This window comes from Arvicanthis niloticus, chromosome 19 (assembly GCF_011762505.2).
Source record: "Arvicanthis niloticus isolate mArvNil1 chromosome 19, mArvNil1.pat.X, whole genome shotgun sequence".
NCBI classification, from domain to species: domain Eukaryota; kingdom Metazoa; phylum Chordata; class Mammalia; order Rodentia; family Muridae; genus Arvicanthis; species Arvicanthis niloticus.
In genome coordinates, this window is record NC_047676.1 from 24,738,602 (window position 1) to 24,762,052 (window position 23,451).

Sequence of the window (23,451 nt, forward strand, 5' to 3'; positions counted from 1 at the left end):
GATTCCCAGGCATTGGCAAGTTTTAAACATCTAGCAGATAAAGCCAGATGTGAGAACCCCTGGCAAAAAGTCTCCTACATGTTGCCAGCCTGCTCCTGGCAACCCCCTCTGTTCAAATACGAAGTAGTTTTAAAGGCAAGAGGGATGCTGAGAAAGATCCCTGCATCCAGGTTCATTCCTGGCGACCGAAAACCTACTTTCCAGTGGCGGTAGACATTCAGGACATATTTCTATCATGGGTAAAGTTGATTCTTCACAACCTATGTAATAGCTTTCCTCTTAACACACTATGGAAATGTAGGGCTTGGGGAAATAAATCTCATCTTTGCTGCCTCTGCTCAATATTGCTCTAACGTGTGATTTCCCTAAGCAGACGGATCACATCCACTTGTTAGAGACTTGCACTAAAATGGTTTCTGCCTTGCCTCTGTGTGTCTTGCCTCCCTTTCTTCTGAAGCTCCTAGATTTTGAAAAGAAGAAGGTGTACACCCTCAAGGTAGAAGCCTCCAATCCCCACGTCGAACCCCGATTTCTCTACCTGGGTCCCTTCAAAGACTCGGCCACGGTGAGAATCGTGGTGGATGATGTAGACGAACCTCCTGTCTTCAGCAAACTGGCCTACATCTTACAGATTCGAGAGGATGCTCAGATAAACACGACCATAGGCTCTGTCGCAGCTCAGGATCCTGATGCCGCCAGGAATCCCGTCAAGTAAGTGTACCTCAACTCCATCTCTTTCATAAGTTAAGTCCATTTTTTTATATCCAAATACCCATCTGCTCCTTAGAAAAGAAGAGAGGAATCCCTTTTTTTTTTTCAGTTAGACAGTGTTATGTTGCTGGAAAACTATTCCAAATAACACCTTTAGCTGTCCTTGCTCACTCCATAAACACTATTTTAGCAACAGCATAAACCACAAGTACACAAAAGTGGAAAGGAAAACAACATTCGGATGACCGGTACAGGAGTTCACTGTTTAAATGAGGTGATACTAGGCGGCCCAGCTGAGTGACCTGGGGCTCTCTGGAAGGTTTAAGATGGTTTACTATCAAGAGTGGAACACAGAAATAAACCAGTCACTGAGCTTGATAGCCAGCGAGCTTTTCAAGAGCTGGAGGACCTATCATGTAACACTTAGAGGCAGAATTATGCTCCATTTAGATGAATAATTTTCCTCTTACATGTGTAAATAAAAACAAGAACTGTTTTGTGATGCGTCTGCGAAATGCTGGAGAAATTAATAGGGTAGCATCCAAATGAATGCTATGTAAACAAGCTTCGTTTTCCCCGTGCTTTGCTGGCTCCTTAGTTTTAAATCATGTGGCGAGGAAGCCTCGTTGCTCTTTGAGGCCACTGACAACGTAGGGATTCTAGAATCATATGCAAATCCTGGAATCAACCAACTGCCAACCTTCAGCTCAGTAGAATAAATGAAAACGGTGCTAAATCAGAATTCTATCGTGTAAATCATTCTCCTTAGATAAAGTACACAGGGGGAAAAAAAAAACAAAATCTGTAGAGATTCTTGCCAGTGAGTCCGCAAACATAATCTGATCAGGGTACCTGCTAGATACCATGCACATCCTATACGTAAGGGAATGCACCAGACAATTCTACTAAGTCCGCAGAGAAAAATAAACAAAGAATAAATATGCAGTAGGTCAGGTGAAGAAAGTCGAAAAGTCAAATTAATGGGGATCCTGTTTAAGATAGTGTGACTGGGCTTAGCCTTCTTAGTACGAAATCTTTGCAGTAAAGGTTTAAAAGCAATGGAGGGATGAACTACACAGAATCCTGGGGTGAGAGGCCTGCAGAAGGGGTAAAGGAGAGAGAGGTCTAATGCTGGAGCTGACCTCCTCTGTTGTAGGAGTGGCTGAGAGGTGTGCGCATCAAGGAGAAAGAAGAGAAAATGAGAGTGGAGACAGGGAAAAGAAGGGAGGGAGTTCACAGTAACGCCTGAATTTTATCTAGTTGAGGTGAGAAGCCATCTGGAAGCTTTGAATAAAAAGAGCTACCTAATCCCAAACTCCACTCTTAAATGGCCATTCTGTATGTTCTGTGAGGAATGTTGTGAGAAGAGTGTGTAGCTCTAAGTGCATGTGCGAAGAATGATGCCGTTGGAGATAAAAAGAGTATGTAGCTCTGACATCCAGTACCCTTTGTTCAGGCCAAATCTCATGAAACCTTCATATGTAAAACACGCAGATGGCCTCCTCCACTCGCAGGGCACATAGAGCCATGTTTTCTATCTACTAGAAGATCATCGACACATGGAAGAGGGCAAGTGCATGTAAGCTCATGGACCCAGTATTTCCCCATGTAATTTAACATGCTTAGTCGGGGAAGTGAATGATGGCTCCATAGCACATGCACCTTAGGTATGTTCACAATGCTTCCCTCTTGGCGCTCATTCTCGTTACATGGAGTGGAGGAGGGACCTTAGCAAGTGGGCGTGAAGTTCAACTTAAAAGTGTTAATGCTAGAAGTTAACAAGTATAAGTTACCGCTCTGATAGTTCAACGTGCTTTTAGCTTGAAGAGAAAGGTCTTCTGGAAATTTAGGCTAAATACTTTTATACTAGTTTTTAAACCAAATGCCAGCTTTACCCACTGCACTGTTCTCTGTGTTATGAACGGAAGTACTTAGCTTGTCAAGCTGGGTTGGCTGTTGGTTTCATGCTAAAGACATTCGCTGCCAGTCTTCCCTTAGTACATATAGATTTGATGTATAAATATAGATTTAAGTCTAGAAACATACATAGATTACACTGATGTATCAGTGCATGCTCCAGTGATTTCCTTTATAGGATAAAATTATCCTTATATTAAGAAACTATGTCTGTACATCGTCTGGAGTTAGTCTAGACACACATATTGAATAACTGTGTAAGAATATAATAGGTGAGCAAGCAATTGTCCAAATGTTGAGGTTTTATGTAGTCACCATCTTTAACTCTTTAACCACAAAACAATGTCCTACCATAACTTTATCACAATGTCTTTTGATACAAACAAGAAAAAAAAATGTCGCTTCGATATCTGCTGTGTGCAATGTCTAAGTCGGGGCTAAAAAGGAAGCTTAGTAGTTGCTGCTCTCACAAGGGATGCAAGTTTGGTTCCCAATGCTCTTATCAGGTGGTTTATAACTGCCTGTAACTCCAACTCCTAGGCATCTGATACCCACTTCTGACCTCCTTAGGTACCCAGGCTGGTGTGCATATACACACATACAGACACACATTCATCCACACAAATAAAACTAAGGGAAATCATTTTTATTAATCTACATGCAAATGAAGCCTCTTTACCACCACACAAATACCCCTCACTTGAAGACCTATTACAAGACAAATCATTCAATCACAAAATGCAGTGAAGTCCCAGAGGAAAAGGTCAAATCATTCACTCCAGCCATGCAGAGGCCGGCTGCCTTATTTCCTGTTGACAATGATCACAGTTAATGTTTCTGGACAGTAAGTATCCCTGATATAAACTGAAGTGACTTTAGAGGAAAGAAAATAACAATAATGAAAAGAAAATACAGCTTTGTCTATAATCATCTTTCCTAAACAATATAGGCATTTTAGGGTTTCCATTAATTTTTAATCTCCCAATTAGGGAAGGCAATATAAATCTCAGTTATTTCCTAACTGATTAGTCTTCTCTCTTTAAAATTTAAAGCTGTCTTCAACTCAAAGCTCCTCACTGCTTCCCATACATTTCAAGGCCTGATAGAGAAACATGATTATTTGGAAAACTTAAAACGATACCAGGAGGCCGAGGCAAGGAGCAAGCACTGGCTGCTGTTTAAGATTGTGGCAGCTTCTGAGAGCAGGAAGCACGGCTTCCTAGGCTTAGCATTTGTCATGAGGGAAAAACATGTTCCTAGATAACTATTAGATTTCTCACAGTCGATGTGGACAGTAATTTCCTTTTTGAGAAGTAGCAATGTGTTACAAATATTTGTCATCTGTCTTCTAAAATGAAAAAAAAGATAATCAAGTAAGTTTAATGTTCTTGCCTAAATGTTTTAATAACTGTTGGTTCGTGGCAGAAATGTCAAAACTAGTAGATAGCTTTTTAAATACATCTGAGCGCTTCTGAGGATAAAAGGGCCATGTTAAATGCCCTGAGGCTACAATGAAGGCCTACTGATGTCATGAATTCATTAATTCTTTTCTAAAAATAAGTTTGAAAGCAATAAATGAATGCCTATTTCATTTAGACAACTGCTAAGCAACAAATATCAATATGAAAGCATATTGTTATACCTGTTTACTTACATTTTAAATAGAAATAGTTCACTGAATTAGAATTTTGAGCACTGTACATTACTGCAAATGACTTATATCTTTTCTTAGGGCCTGTGTAAATCTAAATATGTCTGGTAGTTAGATGATTTATTTAAATTGTGTTTCAACTAAGCCAATTTTTAAGCCAACATTTTTTGATCATTACATGCTTCATTTTTTTTACCCCTTCCCAGAATTCCCCACCCTATCTCCCCCTCCCATTGCCTCTGAGAGGGTGCTCCCCCACCCAGTGCACCCCCTTCCCTGAAGCCTCAAGTCTCTACAGGATTAGGCACATACTTTCTCACTGAGGCCAGACAGGACAGTCCTCTGCTACATAAGTTCTGGGACCTCAACCAGCCCATGTATGCTCTTCGGTTGGAGGTTGTGAGCTCCCAGGTTATGCCAACATTTTTTAACTCCCTTCCATGACATAAGTTTTGAAAATGCAGTGGAAATGAGAATTTATTTTTTCATGACAAACCTTAACATATCAAGTCTCTTCAGAATTTTCTCGGTACCTTTTCATTCATAAACATACATACATACATACATACATACATACATACATACATACATACTCTTCTGAAAATCAGTTACAAAATTTAATAAACTTAAAGGTAGTTTAAAACTAGCAAAAAATATTTTTAAAAAAAGATACGAATTCTCCAATTTCCTCATGTACCGTCAGTGTTGCGGTCAAAGGTGCTGTTCATCTTTGGTTTCTAGGATGCCATTCTGGGCCCCCTGTGAATCGCTACACTCTCTCTGCAAATAGTCTCCATCCCTCACTTGGCCCTAGCACCATTCTTGCCCTTGTTGAACAACTCTCTGCTCCTATTGGGTATTTAAGGGATACTGTCCTCAGTACTCCCATTTCCACAGTCACTGAATAAGCACTCCAGGTTGTCCCTGTGGTTCTCTAATTCATTAGACACTTCCACCAGGTGTCCCTTGGGCCCGCAATCTCTACATGTCAAAAATGGGGCCTCACATCTTCCCCAAGCCCTGTGTTTCACTCCTCTTCCCATATCCTATGAGAGTGCTTCCAACCGTTCTCCTCAATTCAACCAGACATCTTTCTTTCAGCGTGGTTTATGATGCTGCCCTGCATGGAGCCCATGGAGAAGTTTCCATGACATTTAGAATAGACCCCAATTCTTTCCTATGGCCTACACCTCCTCCTGCTTAGACTCTGCATTCCTCTCTAATCTCATCCCCTACCTCCCTCTCCTACCCGACCAGCCTCGCCCACATTAGGCATCTTCTGTTTTCAGAAAACAAATGATTCTTAAAATATAATGGGTGATATAAAAAGTAACTGTCCCTATATAAGCACGTGTATTAATATTCTGACAATCTAAAATCTTATTCTTTCCTTTTCACTTATTCTTCCTTCACATATTACGTACTGACTAGTTTCTCCTCCTGCCCCTCCTCTTAGTTCTTTCCACCCATCTCTCCTGTCCCTTGATCTACCCCCAACCCTGCTTCCCCTCCCCTCAGAAAAAAACAGACCTTCCAGAGACATCAACCAAATATAGCATCAAAGGCTATAACAAGACCAGGCACATACTGTTGCGTCAAGGCTGGACGAGGCAACCCAGAAGAAGGAAAATGGCCCCAAAGGGCAAACATAAGATTTAGAGATAGCCCCCACTCCCAACCGTTAGGAATCTCATAAGAATACCAAACTATATAACCGTAACATATATGCAGAGGACTAGGTCAGACCCATACAGGCTCCCTGATCTCTGTGAGCCCATTTGAGTATGGGTCAGATGATTTTGTGTGCCGTGTTTTCAAGGAGTCTTTGGTTCCTCTGGTGTCCCCAGTTCTTCCTCCCCCTCCTCCACAGGACTCCTGGGGCTCTGCCTAGTGTTTGTCTGTGGGACTCTGCATCTGCTCATATCGGTTGCTGAATGAAGTCTCTCTCTCTCTCTCTCTCTCTCTCTCTCTCTCTCTCTCTCTCTCTCTCGTCTCTCCGATGACAATTATGTTAGGCTCCTGACCCAGCGTATTCCGCAAACATGAAAAAGTGTGTGTTGGAGGTTTTGTGGCGGGGTTCGTGTTCCAGTCCCTCCACTTGAGGCCTCACCCAGTTGCAGAAGGCGGCTGGTTCAGGCTTCATGTACCTCATTACTCGGAGTCTTGGCTAGTGTCACCCTCATAGATTCCATGGAGTTTCCATTGCTCTTGGTTTCTACCGTGCTCCCCAAATGACCCCTAATTTCAATTATCTCCCCCAGTATTCTCCTCCTCCCTCCTTCTCTCCCCCCAACCTGATCCCTTCTGTTCCCAACCCCACCTACCCCCAGTCTAAACACTTAGTTTAAAAATAGAATATATCCTGGGGAATGATGCATGAAATGGTCCAAGATTGGAGTTTGAACTCCCAGAGCCTACATAAAGGAAAGGTGGATAGAGCCACCTATTAGAATTCCAGTACTCTGAAGGCAAAAACTGGGAAACCCTGCAGCAAAGGTTCAAGTGAGAGGCCCTACCTCGGTGAATAAAGAGGAAAGCAATTGAGAAAAACTCAACATCAACCTCAGATGTGTGAGCACATTCACATATACACCTACACACACACACATCTACACACCAACACACTCACACACACCACACCTCTCACAAACACACATACCCCACATGCATGCCTACACACCACACACACATCACACATATACATACACGTCACACACAAACCACACCACACACACCACACCATACACATACACACACACCACACACACGCCACATTCACACACATCACACCTCACTTGCACACACACACCACATGCATGCCTACACCACACACACACATACCACATGCATGCCTACACTACACTACACACACACACCACATGTACATACCTACACATCACACACACAACACCACATCACACACACACACACCCCACACTATGTCACACACACATATGACATGCACACCTACACCACACACACACACCACATACAAAGCCATAGGAATTAAATAGTTACTATATAAACTTGATCTAAATTATATATTAAAATAAACCTGGTCTAATTGCACATTAAAAAGAAATTAGTAAAATCATCCAACTTGCCTAGTAAGTGTACTATTTAAGCTGATTGTAAAGATATAATTTATCAAAATATTTTGCTTAATGTTACAGTTACAGATGCTTCAAAGCACTACAACTAGAAAGAATTAATAGATGAGATATTCTTGGAGTGGTTTTATGTTGTGCAAAGAGCAAGTCAAGGAAAGTCAAAAATTCTACTCTGCGTTTTCAGGTATTCTGTGGATAGACACACAGATATGGACAGGATATTCAACATTGATTCTGGAAATGGTTCGATTTTTACATCAAAACTTCTGGACCGGGAAACCCTGCTGTGGCACAACATCACAGTGATAGCGACCGAGATTAGTAAGTCCAACCTTATCAGTGTGGAATGAGTGTCGAGGTGACGGCTTGGTCAAGCATGGCCAAAGCTATTCACCTCCTATCCACAGCCCTGCTCCTGGTGTGGTGTGTGTGTGTGTGTGTGTGTGTGTGTGTGTGTGTGTGTGTGATATGTTGAAGAAAAGGGCACTGGGGAGAGATGTGCAAGTGTTTCTTCTAGATGCCTGTTGATTGACCTTAACTGGAGAAAAACTGTGAACGTTCTGCAATTTGGAAATAAGGACACATCTCTCAGGGCTGCAGAGATTGCTCAGCAGAAAAGTGTGGATTGCCAAGTCTATATAAAAGCTGGGTAGATGTGGTGGCTGCCTGTTATCCCAGCATTCAGGAGGCAGAGATAGGGGGCTATCTGGACTAGGTAAACATTCAGCAATGAGTAAAGTGGACAGTGATAAAGAAAGACACCCAACATAAATTTGGGGTCTACACACACACACACACACAAACACACACATGGGGGGGAGCATATATTGAGCCGCATGGTGGTGTGGCGTGGTGATGATGAATGCCTTTAATCCCAGCACTCAGGAAGCAGAAATAAGTGGATCTCTCTGAGTTCAAGGACTGCCAAGTCTACATGGAGAAACCCTGGAGATAGAGATAGAGGTAGTGATAGAGATATAAATATAAATAGATCATAAATATTATATATATAGATATACATATATAGATATATTATACAGATAGAGAGATAGATAGAGAGTATATATATGTATATATGTATATATATACTCTATTTATTCTCTATTTACTTGATATATATATATATCTCAAGTAAAATAGAATATGCACATGGTATTCTTTGGATTTCCCAAAGACTATAAGCTGGAAAGTCACAAAAATACCTGAAAAAAAAAATGTGAACTCTCAGATATCGTGTGAGGAAGCAAGGGAATAGGTAGATCCATATATCTTCCAAATGCAAGCATCAGCCAACACCTTTTAGATATTCTTTCTAACCTTCTGTAGAACTTCTAATTCAAAACCTTTACAAATTATCACTTTCCTATAGTCTATCAAATGAAACAATATAAAGCACCAAATAATCAATAAAAGGTTTAGAATGAATTTTATAGCACTCTACATGAAATCCAATGCAAAGAAAAATAGAGCAAAACAAACAAAAAACCATTTCAAATGAAACTATTTAACTCAACAGAAGTTAGTGTGAACTGTGAGCATTGTTAGACAAGAGCACATTAAAAAATGGATAATCTTTAAAATAATATTTTAGTGGTTAAAACAGGCTTCCAAAGCATAGCTCTTTTAGATTTTGTTTTTAATTTCTGAAGTTCTAAACACTTCTATCTCAGCTGGATATCTTCTGTGAAATATTCCATATCAAATGGTTTGTTACAGTTCCATTTTGTCAACATAACGCACGAAATGTGCGGTCTCTGAAGAAGAGTGAGTGAAATAACAAATGGCCGACGTGGGCCAAAGGAGGCACTGGCATCAACAATGATAAGGGAACCTCATTAGACACCTGTGAGATAGGAATTTGGATTGCAGAGTTTGTGCCAAGGGACTGGCAGGGACACCAGCAACAGTACACTCTTAAAGCTTTAAAATTACAAAATAAGTTTCCACTGAAAATGATCATTTTTTCAAAATGTAAAATTCATTTTTTTACTTAAGTGGTCATTTTGTGTGTATTTTAGGTTTATGGCTAAAATTTCCTATTTTTGGTATTTAATGTTTCTCGAATGTACTTGAAAATATGGGTGACTGAGACACATCACAATTTATGTGCAGCCACTTTAACTTTGGGAGGATAGTGTGAGAAAAATAGACACTAGGGATCTTAAGAATACTGTTGTCAGAACTTGTTAACCACCTTCAACAAATGACACTCTGAGCGCTTGTATAAAATCAGCTCTGACTTACTCCAAAGTCTTTCTCCTTGCTGTTTTATTTCCTTGGGAATCTAAAGTTTCCACACGGCTTACTCTTTCTCTTCTGTCACATCTGAACCTGGTGCCTCTGATACGCCATCCCGGGTTATCCCGCTCAACATAACAATTCCATCTCTCTCCGGCCCTTTTCTCTGCTTCATTTCACACTCTGGGGCAGCATGTGTCCGTATGTGTGTTTGTCTCCACATTTGAATGACTACCTAAAACTTACCATATTTATTTAGCTCCTTTTTCTGGCCCAGCATCCAAAACAATTACCTGCCCATATTAGGTGTCAGATGTTTCAGGAAGGTTTTATTAAATGAACGTTCAAATAAATGTGGCTTAAGTGGATGGGAGAGAAAGAGTGAGCTCCTAACTCTTGCCCCTCAGACCCAAAGTCTGTCCTCCAAGCAGACCAGTGGTTTAGCACAGAAGGATGAGAAAGAAAGAGTAGGTGTCTGCTGTTGTCTAAGGAGAATCGGTGACCAACACAAAAATGCCTGTTTCTTTCTTTTTGATGCTCATCAGATAATCCAAAGCAAAGCAGCCGAGTGCCTCTATATATTAAAGTTCTCGACGTCAATGACAATGCCCCGGAATTTGCTGAATTCTATGAAACTTTTGTCTGTGAAAAAGCAAAGGCGGATCAGGTGAGTTGTATTTTTAAAAGCACCTTCAGCTTGGAAGTCAGATTAATTTAGATCTAATAATTGAGATGATACACACAGCAGAGGGCTCCTCTTGAATTATCTATGAAGTGGATGCCAAGGATATTAATACCATAAATAATAACCAAGACGACTGTTTAACTTGCACAAGAGAACAAATAGTTTTTAAGAACTGGAAGTTCATCAGTCTCCTAGGCTGACGCAGATTCCAAATCAGTCTTAAGTTTTCATTAAAATAGATTAGTCATAGTGTTGCTGGAATAAAAATCTTTATTGGTGAGCAGATAGCTTAATTTGCATACGTACTTGAAAATAATAACTAGAACATATTATCCAATTGCCTATAATTCACCGCTTTACTTATTTACACTGCCCATCTGTAAAGTAATACAAATTCGTGAACGTTTTACTGTTTTGCCCATTTGCTACCCACCTGAGATAGGTCTCTGCAGCCTGTGACAGAGAAACTGCACTGCACTTTGTCAAAACAAAAGTGTACTATGGAAGTGCAGGAAAAGCAGAAAGCTGAAGTTATTCGTTATTTTTACATCCACATTCTTTATAATTTTTTTTCTAAGATGCTAACCTAGGAGCATAAGAAGATAGTGGGTTTGCACAGGCTGTCCAGAACACACCCATTTCATCAAGTTGCAACACTGTCAATAACCATGGAGACAATTTGGAGCTCTGTATCACTCTCCAGCAGTGCTTCTCAGCCTGGGTGATTTTTTTTTTTTTTTTTTTTTTTTTTTTTTTTTTTTGCCTCATGGGGATTTCTGGCAAGGTCTGGAGACCATTCAGATTGTCACAACGTAGGAAGGGGCTCTGGTGTATAGAGAAGTGAGGTCCAGGCAAATCCCACACTGTTTGCAGAGTGGATCCTGCAGCAAAGATGGAGTCCTTTGAATGGAATTCATTGATGGGGTTTTTAAAGGCTGTCATTTTCATTAAATTAGAAAATGTAAAATTAAGCAATTTCCTAAAGAACACTTTTGGGTCCTGAATCTTTATGACAGCCTTACGGTTTCTATTGCAGCTGATTCAGACCCTGCACGCTGTGGACAAGGATGACCCTCACAGTGGACACCAGTTCTCCTTCTCTTTGGCCCCAGAAGCAGCCAGTGGCTCAAACTTTACCATACAAGACAACAAAGGTAAGTAAGCTCCCGATCTTCCTTTTATTCAAGTCCCTACAGGACTGGGTCTCAACCTCCATCCATCACTGTCTCCATCACAACCTATTCAATGCATGATGTACTAACCACACGTCCACCGTTTCGCTTTCTGCTTCCAGACAACTCTGCAGGGATCCTAACTCGGAAAAATGGCTATAACAGACACGAGATGAGCACCTATCTCCTGCCTGTGGTCATTTCAGACAACGACTACCCAGTCCAAAGCAGCACTGGGACAGTGACTGTCCGGGTCTGTGCATGTGACCACCATGGCAACATGCAGTCCTGCAACGCCGAGGCCCTCATCCACCCCACGGGGCTGAGCACAGGGGCTCTGGTGGCCATCCTTCTGTGCATCGTGATCCTACTAGGTAAACTGCTTCTCCCTGCATCCTATCTCCCCTTGGTGAGGGGCACACACTGTTACTGTGACACTCTAGATTTTTCCGCCTCCCCCAGTAAGGCATACAGCCTGATCTAGGTGAGTAGAGTTAAATGCTGAGAATCTGTGTTATTCAAACATGAACTCGTTTTTGCTTTTAAAAAGGATGAATGGCTTTGAACAATGAACAGATGTGATATGTGCCCGTGTCTTTGCTTCCCCCCGATGCCATTTCACCAATAGAATATGTTGTCGATCATACTGAAATGCGTCTCAGGGGAATTAGAAAGCAATATCTGTATATACCCTGTTTGTTCTGTTTGTTGTCAATATTTAACTTGGCAAATACTGGTAGATTTTGAAGAGTGCAAGGCATCCAGCATGGAGCATCTGACAAAAAAAAGCCCCTTCTACAAGGTAATATTTAAGATCAACAGAAAACTGGAAGAGGACAGTGGAGACTTTTCCTTCTCACACACGGGAAGAAAGAAAAGTACGGCACTTTTCTTTAATGAAACAAAGTTCATTTGAGCTATGCAATGGAATTACTACCCACTTAGTGCTGCTTTCTGGTTACCGTATATATAATGTCTATAATTTTCAGAGTGTTACTAAACAACTCCCGTCACTAGGAAGCAAATCTGGATCCCAAAGAAACGAATGTAATAAAAGTGAAAACCAAGACCAGTTATGGCTTGGATATGAAGTCTTTCCCCAAGAGCTCATGTGTTGGAGATATTATCCCCGGTTGGAGGAAGCTGGATCAGGAATGATAATATCATTAAATGGCCAATGTGCTGATGAGTTCAGACAGGAATGGGCTGTTAGGATGTGGAGCCCAGTTGAAGAGATTATGACACCTGGCATACCTTTGAAGGATATATCTGGTCCCTGGACCCTTTTGCTCATTCTGTTCCTTGTCCATCATGAGATGAGCTGCCTCTCCTGCCACATGTGGCTGCCACAATGACTTTCTGTCTCATCACAGTCTCGAAAGCAGCAGATCCAAGTGACGATGGACTGAACCCTCTGAATCCATAAGGCAAGACCTGTCTTTCTCCCATTCAGTTGTTTCTCCCAGGAATTTTCTCAAAGAAGTAAAAGCCAACACAAGGTCTAACAAAGACACAAGTGATGTGGTTTTTAATTCCAATCAACTGATTAAGCCAAAAAACAAAAACAAAAACAAAAAAAAAACTGAGTTCAAAAAGCTTAACAAGCCTTTGACTATTACTCAAGTAAAAAAAAATCAAATATCAGCTAATGTTTCCCTTCCAAAACTGAGTGTAAGGGGCTGTAGAGATGATGGCTCAGCAGTTAAGAGCACTGGCTGCTCTTCCAGAGGACCCAGATTGGATTCCCAGCACCCATATGCTGGATCTCGCAACCGTCTTTAACGGTAGTTCCAGGGGATCCAACACCAGGCATGTATGTGGTACACACACATGCACAGAGACAAGACACCCATGGACATACAAACCACAATTTTTAAAAATAAAAACAAGGTTTGGGTTTAACAATCTTGCCTATAGAGTTTAAAACAAAAGATCCAAGTTTGACACAAAACTGTAATCACCTCACTGGAAAGGTGAAAAAATAAAGATCAGAAATTTGAAGGTCATTTTTAGCTACATGGTAAGTTTGTGCCAGTCTAAAATACATGAGACCCTCTCTAAAAAAGCAAGCAAAACATTAACAAGAGAAAACTCCTTCCAATGATGATGCCTGAATAACAGTGGGGAAGCATAGAAAGGGGCCTGCGTTTCTACAAGAAAGATGCTTCTCATTACTGATCAGTGCTGTCAACTACAGCAGAAGACTGGAAACTCGACTTCAGGACCACAATCCTCTTCTCAAGCAAGATTTGAGCAAAGCATTTTATGATCGGAAGGTCTGTTGTACTGACCGTGTGTACAAAGGCAGATCAGTGCCCCTAATTCTGTGCGTCTGTATAACCTGGAGGATTTGGTCATTGTTCTTGATCAAAAGGGAGTGTCCAGACGACCTGGGGTGGGGGTCGCGGGCTGTGCTGGTGGAAGGAGGAGTAGCCTTTACCTACTAACCCTTCTCCTTACTATCTCTAGTTCTCTGCCCTCCTATTTTATGTTTACTTGTTTTTTACGGTTAACAAACAAAGCAATGTATCTCCTCACACATCAAACCGATTCTCCATACACATGTCCTCATACTTGGTTCTCACCCTATCCCTTCCCCAGCTGGCCCCCTTCTGCTTTCTTTCATATATTCAATTCACTCCCTCATTAGACCCTTTCTACTTTTGTAACCTACACTCCTACACATAAACATGCACACAGAGATAAATACATACACATGTCTATGTGCACACAGGCAATGTTAATCTAGGTTCTTCATGTAGACGAAAATACAGGATTCATTCTGAATTTGACTTATTTCAAGTAATGTAATGATCTCCGGTTCTGTCAATTTTTCCTGACAATGCCATGATTTCATTTTTGTTTGTGGCTACATAAAATTCCACTGTGTATATGTATCACGTTTTCTCTATTCATCTATTTAGACATCTGGGCTGGCTCTGTTTCCCAGAAATGGTGTATAGAGCAGCCATAATCATAGATGTGCAAGCGTCTCTGTGGCATGATGACTTAGAGACCTTCAGACATCGGTCTGCTTTCTCTTCTCTACCCTCTTCCTACTCAATAACCCATTTTATCTTCCCGTTTCACATTTTTTTTCCTTCAATAAACTCGCTGTCTCTTCATTATTCTTAATTGGCTTCAGTACCTCCCACACCTTGTCTAGTGTTTTGGGAATTCTGTACATATTTTTTTTAAAAAATAAGAAAACGAGTTTTAGCTTAACTAGGCTCGCGCCATAGACTAGATGCTGTGCAAGGTGCTTCACAATTTTTTTTCTTGCTCCTTGGAACTACCTGTATGTATTTATCTGCATCTTCAATATGAAAGCTGAGCTAGTGAGCTATGACGTAAGTCGTGTAGTCAAGGCACACATGGAACAGGTGGTAGTACTCAGGGCTACACCCAGGGCGTTCATTCCAAGCTGGTATGGTCTTCTCATCTCAATCCCAAGGTTCTCTGGGAGTATCTGGAGTACAGTGCAGTTTCCAGCCTCAAAAAGACATCAGACTTCAACTGGGATCATTGGAGAGATTAGAGACAAAGCTGAGAGGTTACTAGAGACAGGAAACCACACTGGCTCCTGAGGAAATCTGGAACAAAAGCAAGCCTGGCCTGAGGATGAAGTTCTGGACTAGGTCACTTGCCCACCACAAAGAAGTCCCTGGGTGATTCACATGGTATCTAGTATTGTACTAAAAGAAAACAGTAAAAAAACATTCAAACAGAAGTTACAGAGTGTGTAGGGAAGGAGCTGGAGTGGGGGAAGCGGGTGGGGAATTGAGTTGATTTGACCAAACACACTATATATATGTATGAATATTAAATGAACTATCTTAAGCATTCCAACAATTACATCTAATCTATATAGCAACTTACAGTTTTGCAAATTTTTCACATTTGACCCATTCCTCTTGACAGCCCCCAGACACTGTAGTATTGCTTCCCTTTTACAGAGAATAATATGCGCTTTGAGAGGTCAGATTACTTCTATAATGGGATTGGAGCATGAATTTGAACACATCTTTCCCCCTCCCTTCTCCCACCCCTGAAATTCTGCTGCTGTCCTCCTGCCCTAAGAGGCCAGAGAAATAAGAGACCAATCCCCAGTAAAGGCACTTTACAGATGAATTCTAAATGCTTCTGTCCCAGCCTGGTCCCCATTTATAAAAGCTTTCAAGTCGCTAAGCTAACAGAAGATGTAGGTAGTCTTCGCTGTAGAATTAAACCGTGGATGAGCATTGGGCGCCTATGGCCTTTGATTATGCCCTCTCTCACTTCTCACTGTGGCTACAATTTCAGATGAGCCTAGAATTGAGATTTTAAAATCTGAGTACTTTAATCTGGAATATGATGACGTGATAAATGCTTGCTGTCTCACCTTTAAGGATGAAAAGAATTCGTGTACATCACAGTTGAATTGCTTAAGGGCAGATGGCTGAAGTCTGCCCTCTAATCCCTAATGCTATCCTGACTTACATACATCCCTGTTTTTGCAAATCTATACCACTTCATACAAGGAAGCAGCATAAAAGGAATACTAGATCTAAGTCCTGAAGGTCTCCTTTCCCTACCAAGGTGGAGCTGAAAGCTTACCAAAGCCACCAGGGTCCCTTGGGACATAGTTCTTTCCATAGCCTTTCCTTGGCTCCTTCTGGCGCAGCCACAGAGACTCTTGCTTGTTCCCCAAACACTACAAGACCTACCTAGGGGATGTAGCTGTTTCCCCTTTGCCAGGGAGCACCTTGGATAGCTCCTCCTGTCCATCCTGAAATGGAAATGTGCACAGCCCATGGAACAGAGAAGCCCTCCTCATCCTCCTTGCCCTCCTCTGCCTTTTTTTTTGTTGTTGTTGTTCACATTGTACGTAACAGCCTCTAATAATTTCTGACTTGTTATACATGTTTATTTTCTGTCTCCATCTAATGGTCCCCACACATCTGCCCATTTTCCGAAGCAGGGCTTTCCATCCACATATTTCACTGGTAGCATCCAGAACTGTACCTGGCACAAAGCAGACACTACATAATTATTTATGGAGAGAATGAATGGATGCCCTGGGTGGATGAGGCAGTGGAGGCGTCGGGACACTCTCTGACAAGAACAGGGAGTGTGGATGGTTACACAGCCACATACTTGAGAATGGGGAAACTGTATTCCCTTAGGAAAGAGACAGTCATCCCAATGTGCTCTCAGCACAGCAGGTAAGAGTGCAACCTTTTGAGTCTGGTGGACCTGAATGCCTGCTGCATGTGACATCTTTAGACCCCAACTCCCTCGTCGGTAAACTGGGGTCTTCACTATGGTTAATGGTCATAGGTCTATTGCAATGGCTAACTGCCACTGAGTATGAAATGCACTTCTCACAGCGATTGGTGCGGAGAAATCTCTCTCTAGGCAGCCAACTATTAATACTATTTGTGTCTGAAAGGATAACATATAGACAAGTGAGAATGTAAATCTATTCACTGGGAGCAAGACGTCCTTGCCTCCTAAACGTCGTCGCAAGAATTCAGCTTTCGAGGCATACAAAAACCGGACCACATAATGAATGGGTGAAATGGTAGAGAGACACTGCCAGAGTGTCCTGTAACAAATGCCACTGGACGGAACATGGACTGGTGATGCACTTCCTGTGCTGGATGGCCACTTTCTCTTTGAGCTGTTGCTGTTTTTATTTTCCACCCGGAGGTCCATTTGTAGGTAGATGTGTCTCTCTACAGGCAGCCAGCTTTGTTCTACCGACCAGCTGTGAAGAAAGATCGGAAGCCATTTAAACTTAATTCTTGTTTTGCCTCTAATTTGGCCAGAAGAAAAAAAAAATGTCCATAAAACAGACATTCTGGCCAATGAACTTGTGGGACATAAGTCTTTGAAGTCTCATATAAATATGCCTATTTAACTCAAACACAAATCATATGGAAAGTATATTACTCTCTGCCCTGTTTAGTTGGCTAAGCTTGAGGCCCAGACTAGCTTTTGGAATCTGGGTCTCTCTGGGTTTTATCTGTACTAATATTTTTTTTTTTTTTGTATGTGGGAAGGTATGCAAACATTCACATCTCTGCTTGGGATTTTAAAATAATTTTACACTTTTCTCGGGGGTTGGGGGTGCAGGGAGGCATAGCGCAATAGTTATTTTAGATGTGGAGTTATGTGAAGCCTTCCACACATCCCAAAGGTGCCAGCCTTTCCTTTATACCAGCTTTGGAGCATTTTAGGTGCTTGGCATAATTTGCACTTTAATCGCAGTACTCTCTCTGTGGCTCCAATTTTTTTTTATTATTATTTTTTTTCCTACCTTGAAAGTAGTTTACATTTTCAAAGGGGAAAAAAAAGAAGGAAGTCCTGACAAAATATGATAGTATTTTATCCCCTGGTTAAAGGATAGCCTTCTTTAAAATACTGCCTTCCAAGCTCCCAATCTGATTATGGATGGAGACAAAGGCATCCTTAACTCTGGGAAAAATTGAGCCTGCATTTTCAAGTGAACTTTTAAAGCTGCAGGTTGGAGCAGTGTTTCTTCCCGACGTTAATTGGGTGGCAAATTAACTTTCCTTCCCTTCTGTTTTGCTTTCTGCTTCCAGTGACAGTGGTGCTGTTCGCAGCTCTGAGGCGGCAGCGAAAGAAAGAGCCTTTGATCATTTCCAAAGAGGACATCAGAGATAACATTGTCAGTTACAACGACGAAGGTGGCGGAGAGGAAGACACCCAGGCCTTTGATATCGGAACCCTGAGGAACCCTGAAGCCATGGAGGACAGCAAATCGCGCAGGGACATTGTGCCTGAAGCTCTTTTTCTACCACGACGGACTCCAACAGCTCGTGACAACACGGATGTCAGAGATTTCATTAACCAAAGGTTAAAGGAAAATGACACGGACCCAACAGCCCCTCCCTACGACTCCTTGGCCACCTACGCCTACGAAGGCACCGGCTCTGTGGCCGACTCCCTGAGCTCGCTGGAATCAGTGACCACAGATGGAGAGCAAGATTATGACTATTTGAGTGACTGGGGCCCTCGATTCAAAAAGCTGGCAGATATGTACGGAGGGATGGACAGTGACAAAGACTCCTAATCTGTTGCCTTTTTCATTTTCCAGTACGACACTGGAATATGTGACGTGGCTACTCCTTTCTATTTATCCACTATTCAGTGAGGGGTTCTCCGTTGTACCCGTTCCAAAAGTCAATGGCTGCAGTCTGTGTGGATCCAATGTTAGAGACTTTTTTCTAGTACACTTTTATGAGCTTCCAAGAGGCAAATTTTTATTTTTTAGTTCATGCAGTTAACCAAGTTAGCCCAGCAGGCACGCGGCGGGAGGAGAGGAAGGAACGGCGTTTTTCCCTTGTTCCGTTAGAGCAGGTTGGCCACAACCCATACTGCTGGCCTAGACTCTACTTTCATTCGTGGCCTCCAGTCAGCTGAATGCTCCAACTGTACATTTCACATGCTAATGGAAAAGGGGATCATACTTTAATGATAAAAATATAGTTTTAGTATATAAAAAGGGAGGTAATAATTGGGAAATTGTTTCCGGTATATCAGCTCTCAAGGAGATAGTTAGCTATGAAGGGGGTTGTAAGGGTGTGTGTGTGTCAAGGGATTTAAAGTGGTATCTGGGGTGTCCTGTCTGTGCTGGAAGAGGTGTATCTGGCACCAACAACTACCCGTAACGTTAAATCCTTGCGTGTTTTAAGATGATTTAGAAGCAAATCAAATGGTATCATTCAGAGACAGTAATGAAGGAGAAAGCTGTGTTCCCTGACGCGATTTTTGTTGCATATGATAAACATAGAAGGTTTACCAACACACCAAACAAAGGGGAAAAGAGAAATAGCTTTACAAAAAGAATAAAGTTAACAAAGGACATATTTGAGGAATTTCAAGGTTTGGTGCCACCAACAGTATCCCAGATCCCTTAATTATTTCAACTATCAGTAAACTAATGAGAAGTAGGTCTAATCATATAAACGTCCTTGAGAGAATTTCCTGAGGCAAATGTTAACCCTTTGTCTGTAGTTGTTGTTGCTATTATCCTACTATACCTGAGCGTAGCAGTGTGAAGTACAATAATTCATATTCTTCAAATACTTCTTATATAATTAACTTGACTTAGTACGGCTTAGTAGATTGAATATCCCACCCTAGAGTTCAAGGGGAAGGTAAGAGCCAGCCACATTTGAACCTAATCCCTGACCTTTGCCCTCTGAGACATCTGCATCCCTACACTGCAGCACGGGAGAGAAGTGAATGGCACTGCGATGTTGGTGAAAGCCAGCATTCCATGCTCCTAAAATGCTCACAGAAGAGTGTGCATCCCCTTCAGCGAGAACCCTTAAGACTCATGTTACAGTGACAGTTGATTTCCAAAAGTAGCCATGTTTTCCCACTGCGTTTAAGTTGGCTTCTGTAGCAACACTACCTTCTTTGTCTTTGAACTGGTGATAAAGTAATGGTCTCAACTATGACAGAAAAGTAATATAAAATCCAATCTATTATTGCTCTAATTATGCAATTAGGCTCTCTTAGTCAGTTATTATCCAGGGGACCCAACTGAACCCAGTTAATCCTTCTGACGGGTTCAAATCATTTATTTCATGTGGCCGCTCTAATGACTCTCCCCATTAGAATCTCATATTGTGCAGTCATCAAAAATTTTCCAAAGTACTGTAATGGAAACATCCTCATTTGAAAACTTTTTTTAAAGGCTCTGTATATACATATATAATATATACTTAAGAATGTGCTGACTTCTCTTGATAGTCATAGGAGTTTATTTTCAGTTAATTTTATAGAGATAGTCTTAGTATCATTTCCATTTCAGGGTAAGGTTTTATCAACACATGTTCTGTTTAGAAACACAACCATTGTTTAGTTGACTTTTAAATAGGTATGTTACCCAGGAAGTAAAGGCGGCTGGCACCTGTGGAGCAAGAGATGTGGAATTTGGATCACGGTTAAAAAAAAAAAAATACAGCCATATTGCCCTTTGTATTTCCTGAATGGTTTCCTGTTTGCAATGGGATGCCTTGAACAGTAATGAGCATTTCATGCTTAGGTATTTCCAATTTTTAGGTTTTCTTTTTCTAATTCTTCATATGTACACATACACACACACACACACACACACACACACACACACACACGGGAATGCAAACAAATGCTCAAGATGGCTTCACTGAAATGGGTCAGTACGTATTATATTCACAGGTAAGTAATGAAAAAAAAAAAGATAGCCAAGGAAGATTAATAAGAGTTACTAGGAATCACAAGACTGCACCTTACACAGTTTATTGTAAAATTAGAGTACTCAGTGTTGTAGCTTACATTATGTGACGAATTGAACCAAGAAACATAGTTCTTAAAAAGAAAGGTATCATCAAAAGTTGCTCTTTTGAGCTTCTGGTGTGAAATCTGGTGTGAAATTTCCAAGGGTTGATAGAAACAATTTCCAACCTTTTGGGATAACGTTGACCTCTCCTCTGAGTGCAAGTGTTCCTTGAAAGGAAGTTGAGTTCGCTGCAGTGTGATTGGTCAAAGTCTTTTTATCTCACCCTGGGGAAAAAAAATCACACATCATACCAAGAATAGATGAGGATGACTTAATATTGAAATAACTGTTTATTGTCTTATCACAAAGATTGTTGGTGAAGCAAATCAACAAGAACCTGAATCATTTGAGCCCTGTAGGTGTCAACTTCAGAGAAAATCTTGCCTCTAAGAACCATCACACAGAAAATGGGGACTCCAACTTCATCTCTCTCTGCAGTTCTGCGTCCCACTAAAATACCAGGTCAAAAACCTCCCTGTGGGCAGATTTCTTTTAGTGATGAGCCAACTTGAAATGTTGTGCTGGGGGGGGGGGGCACAGTTTTCAGCACAGTTTTCAGATTATTTGTGTCTTGACCTACAGACACAGGCAGTGAGGGTGGCAAGAAAGTGGGAGGGGTCCACCTTTAACATTTGCTTTGTCAAACATAAGCAGATTGGTTAGCAATGCAAGGTTGTTTCAAGAGCACTGGTGCCTGTCTAACTTTTCTTTAAACCTCTTTTCCACAGAAAGAGGGTCTTTAAACCTCTTACGATGCTGCCCAGAATAAGCTGAGATTTTAAAGGACATTGAGCCATTGTGCATGAGGTTAAAACTCCCTCACTTTATATCTGCTTTCTTCAGAAAATCTGAAAACATTTGTCCTCAAATAAGTAAATAAATCAAACAGGAAGAAAGTGCAGACCATTTCATAAGACCCTAGGAGTGGAAATCTGGGCACTGTAAATACAGCTTCCCTACTTGTATATTCTGGAGGTTCGGTTAGAGAGTCACTCTATTTTCGGGTGGAACAAAGCTGGTGATTTCATTTTAATTCAGGATAAAAATACAGGGCTTAGTTCTCATTTCCACTTCTCAAAGTGTTATACAAGAGACTGACTCTGTATCTCAGAAGATCCGAGTTTTGAGAAGGCAAAATAACTTCCTAATGTTTCCATTATGTAATTTGTGTGTCTCATGAACAATATTCTACGGAGAATGCTTTATCCTGAAGCAGGTATTTCCTAGAGGAAAATGATTTGTAAAATATCAACAAGGCATTCTTAGATTCTGCAGCCCTGGGCACCATAGAAACGTAACAGCTAAAAAGAAAAAGCAGAGTTGAATCTTGGGTGCAAGCTAAGTATTTGAATGAGGTGCTTGTCCTAATCAAATCAATCCCTTTAATTCATGAATACAGCCACCAAATAAATCCTCTTAGCCCCCAATTACTATGTTTGAAGCAGTATAATGACTTTGGAAAAACACTCTAAAAAGTCAAAATCTCTGCTATTTTAAAAGGCAGGCTCCATTAAAAAATCATTATGGTATAATTTTAATTTTTTTACTTTATCCAGATGAAATCGTTTTTTGAAGTGTCACACTGTAGAAGGGGGCTCAGGATATAGGCAGTCACTGTATTTAAACGAACATGACATCCAACCTTCTCTATCATATTATACAAGCAGAAAGAGTAATAATTGATGTGAGAGTCTTCAGAAAGGTTCGCTGCATCCTAAGCTCTGGCATCCTAAGCTCTGACAAGCATGTTTTCTTTTCCAAAGAGTGGAATGACATGGTGGTCTCCTCGGAGTTCAGTGACCATCATGGTTGCAGACTATTAAATCTTCCTTTGACGTCTTTACAGAATTATTTTCAAAAGGGATAATTCTCCACTAAAAATACCAGACCCTGACCATATTTAATGTGAAGAGCAATACCCTGTTAGGAAGCAAATACATTGGCTCACAGACTTGTTAAAAGTTAATAAAGAAATAGCTCATTTTTAAAGCCAGGAGTTTATGGTCTCTGCATCATCGATTTAATTTAAGCATTGCTGAGACAATCTTTAATCTCCCCATTTTGTAATACCTTATTTATGGTGCATTCTCATTTTTTAATTTGGGGGGAATGTTAGCCCTGCCAGAGCCAGCAGATGAAAGTGTTAAAAGGAGGTCAAACGGAAACCGAGGCCATTACCCGCCATATTTCAGACAGGACTGGGGCACTTAGCTGTGAAGACACCCGGTTATTAGATTAATTTCAAAAGACCTTTTACAAGTTGCTTAATTCCATTAAATAAAAGAAAAAAGAAAGAAAAAAAAAACCCATGGACCACAAACTCAAATGTCCTTTCAAATGAGGTTATTTGACAAATGAGAAATGGACTCAGTATTGTAGAAAAAGCATCCCACTGTAAAGAGAGCTTGGTCTTCCGTGTGAGGCTATGCTATTTATGTAAATATACTGGCGCACCTTCTGTAAGCTTTTAGTTTTCTATGATCTACTAGTTTAGTGTTTATTATAAAATAAAAACCCGTATGTAGAATCACTGGACACTCACGGGGAATGCTTGTACAGCAGACGTCCAATAGATCTGCTCAGAAGAAACACAGGAGCACGTCAACCCCTCTGTGCTGTTCTGTTTGCAATTA

The 23,451-nt window shown here is 41.0% G+C and overlaps 1 protein-coding gene across 2 annotated transcripts in view; it reads left to right on the forward strand.

The window, feature by feature from the left end:
* Cdh6 (cadherin 6) overlaps positions 1–23,093 on the forward strand; it is a 135,373-nt gene extending 112,280 nt beyond the window's left edge. Inside the window, exons 7-12 of one of the 2 annotated variants that reach the window (XM_034523614.2) lie at positions 458–711; positions 7,574–7,710; positions 10,173–10,294; positions 11,349–11,466; positions 11,607–11,858; positions 18,072–23,093. In XM_034523614.2, the coding sequence (XP_034379505.1) occupies positions 458–711; positions 7,574–7,710; positions 10,173–10,294; positions 11,349–11,466; positions 11,607–11,858; positions 18,072–18,562 (1,374 nt within the window). In that variant the 3' untranslated portion in view covers positions 18,563–23,093. Of the gene's footprint in view, positions 1–457; positions 712–7,573; positions 7,711–10,172; positions 10,295–11,348; positions 11,467–11,606; positions 11,969–18,071 lie in introns of both variants that reach the window. The other variant, XM_076916407.1, reaches the window with a different exon arrangement.
* Positions 23,094–23,451: the final 358 nt, after the last annotated feature.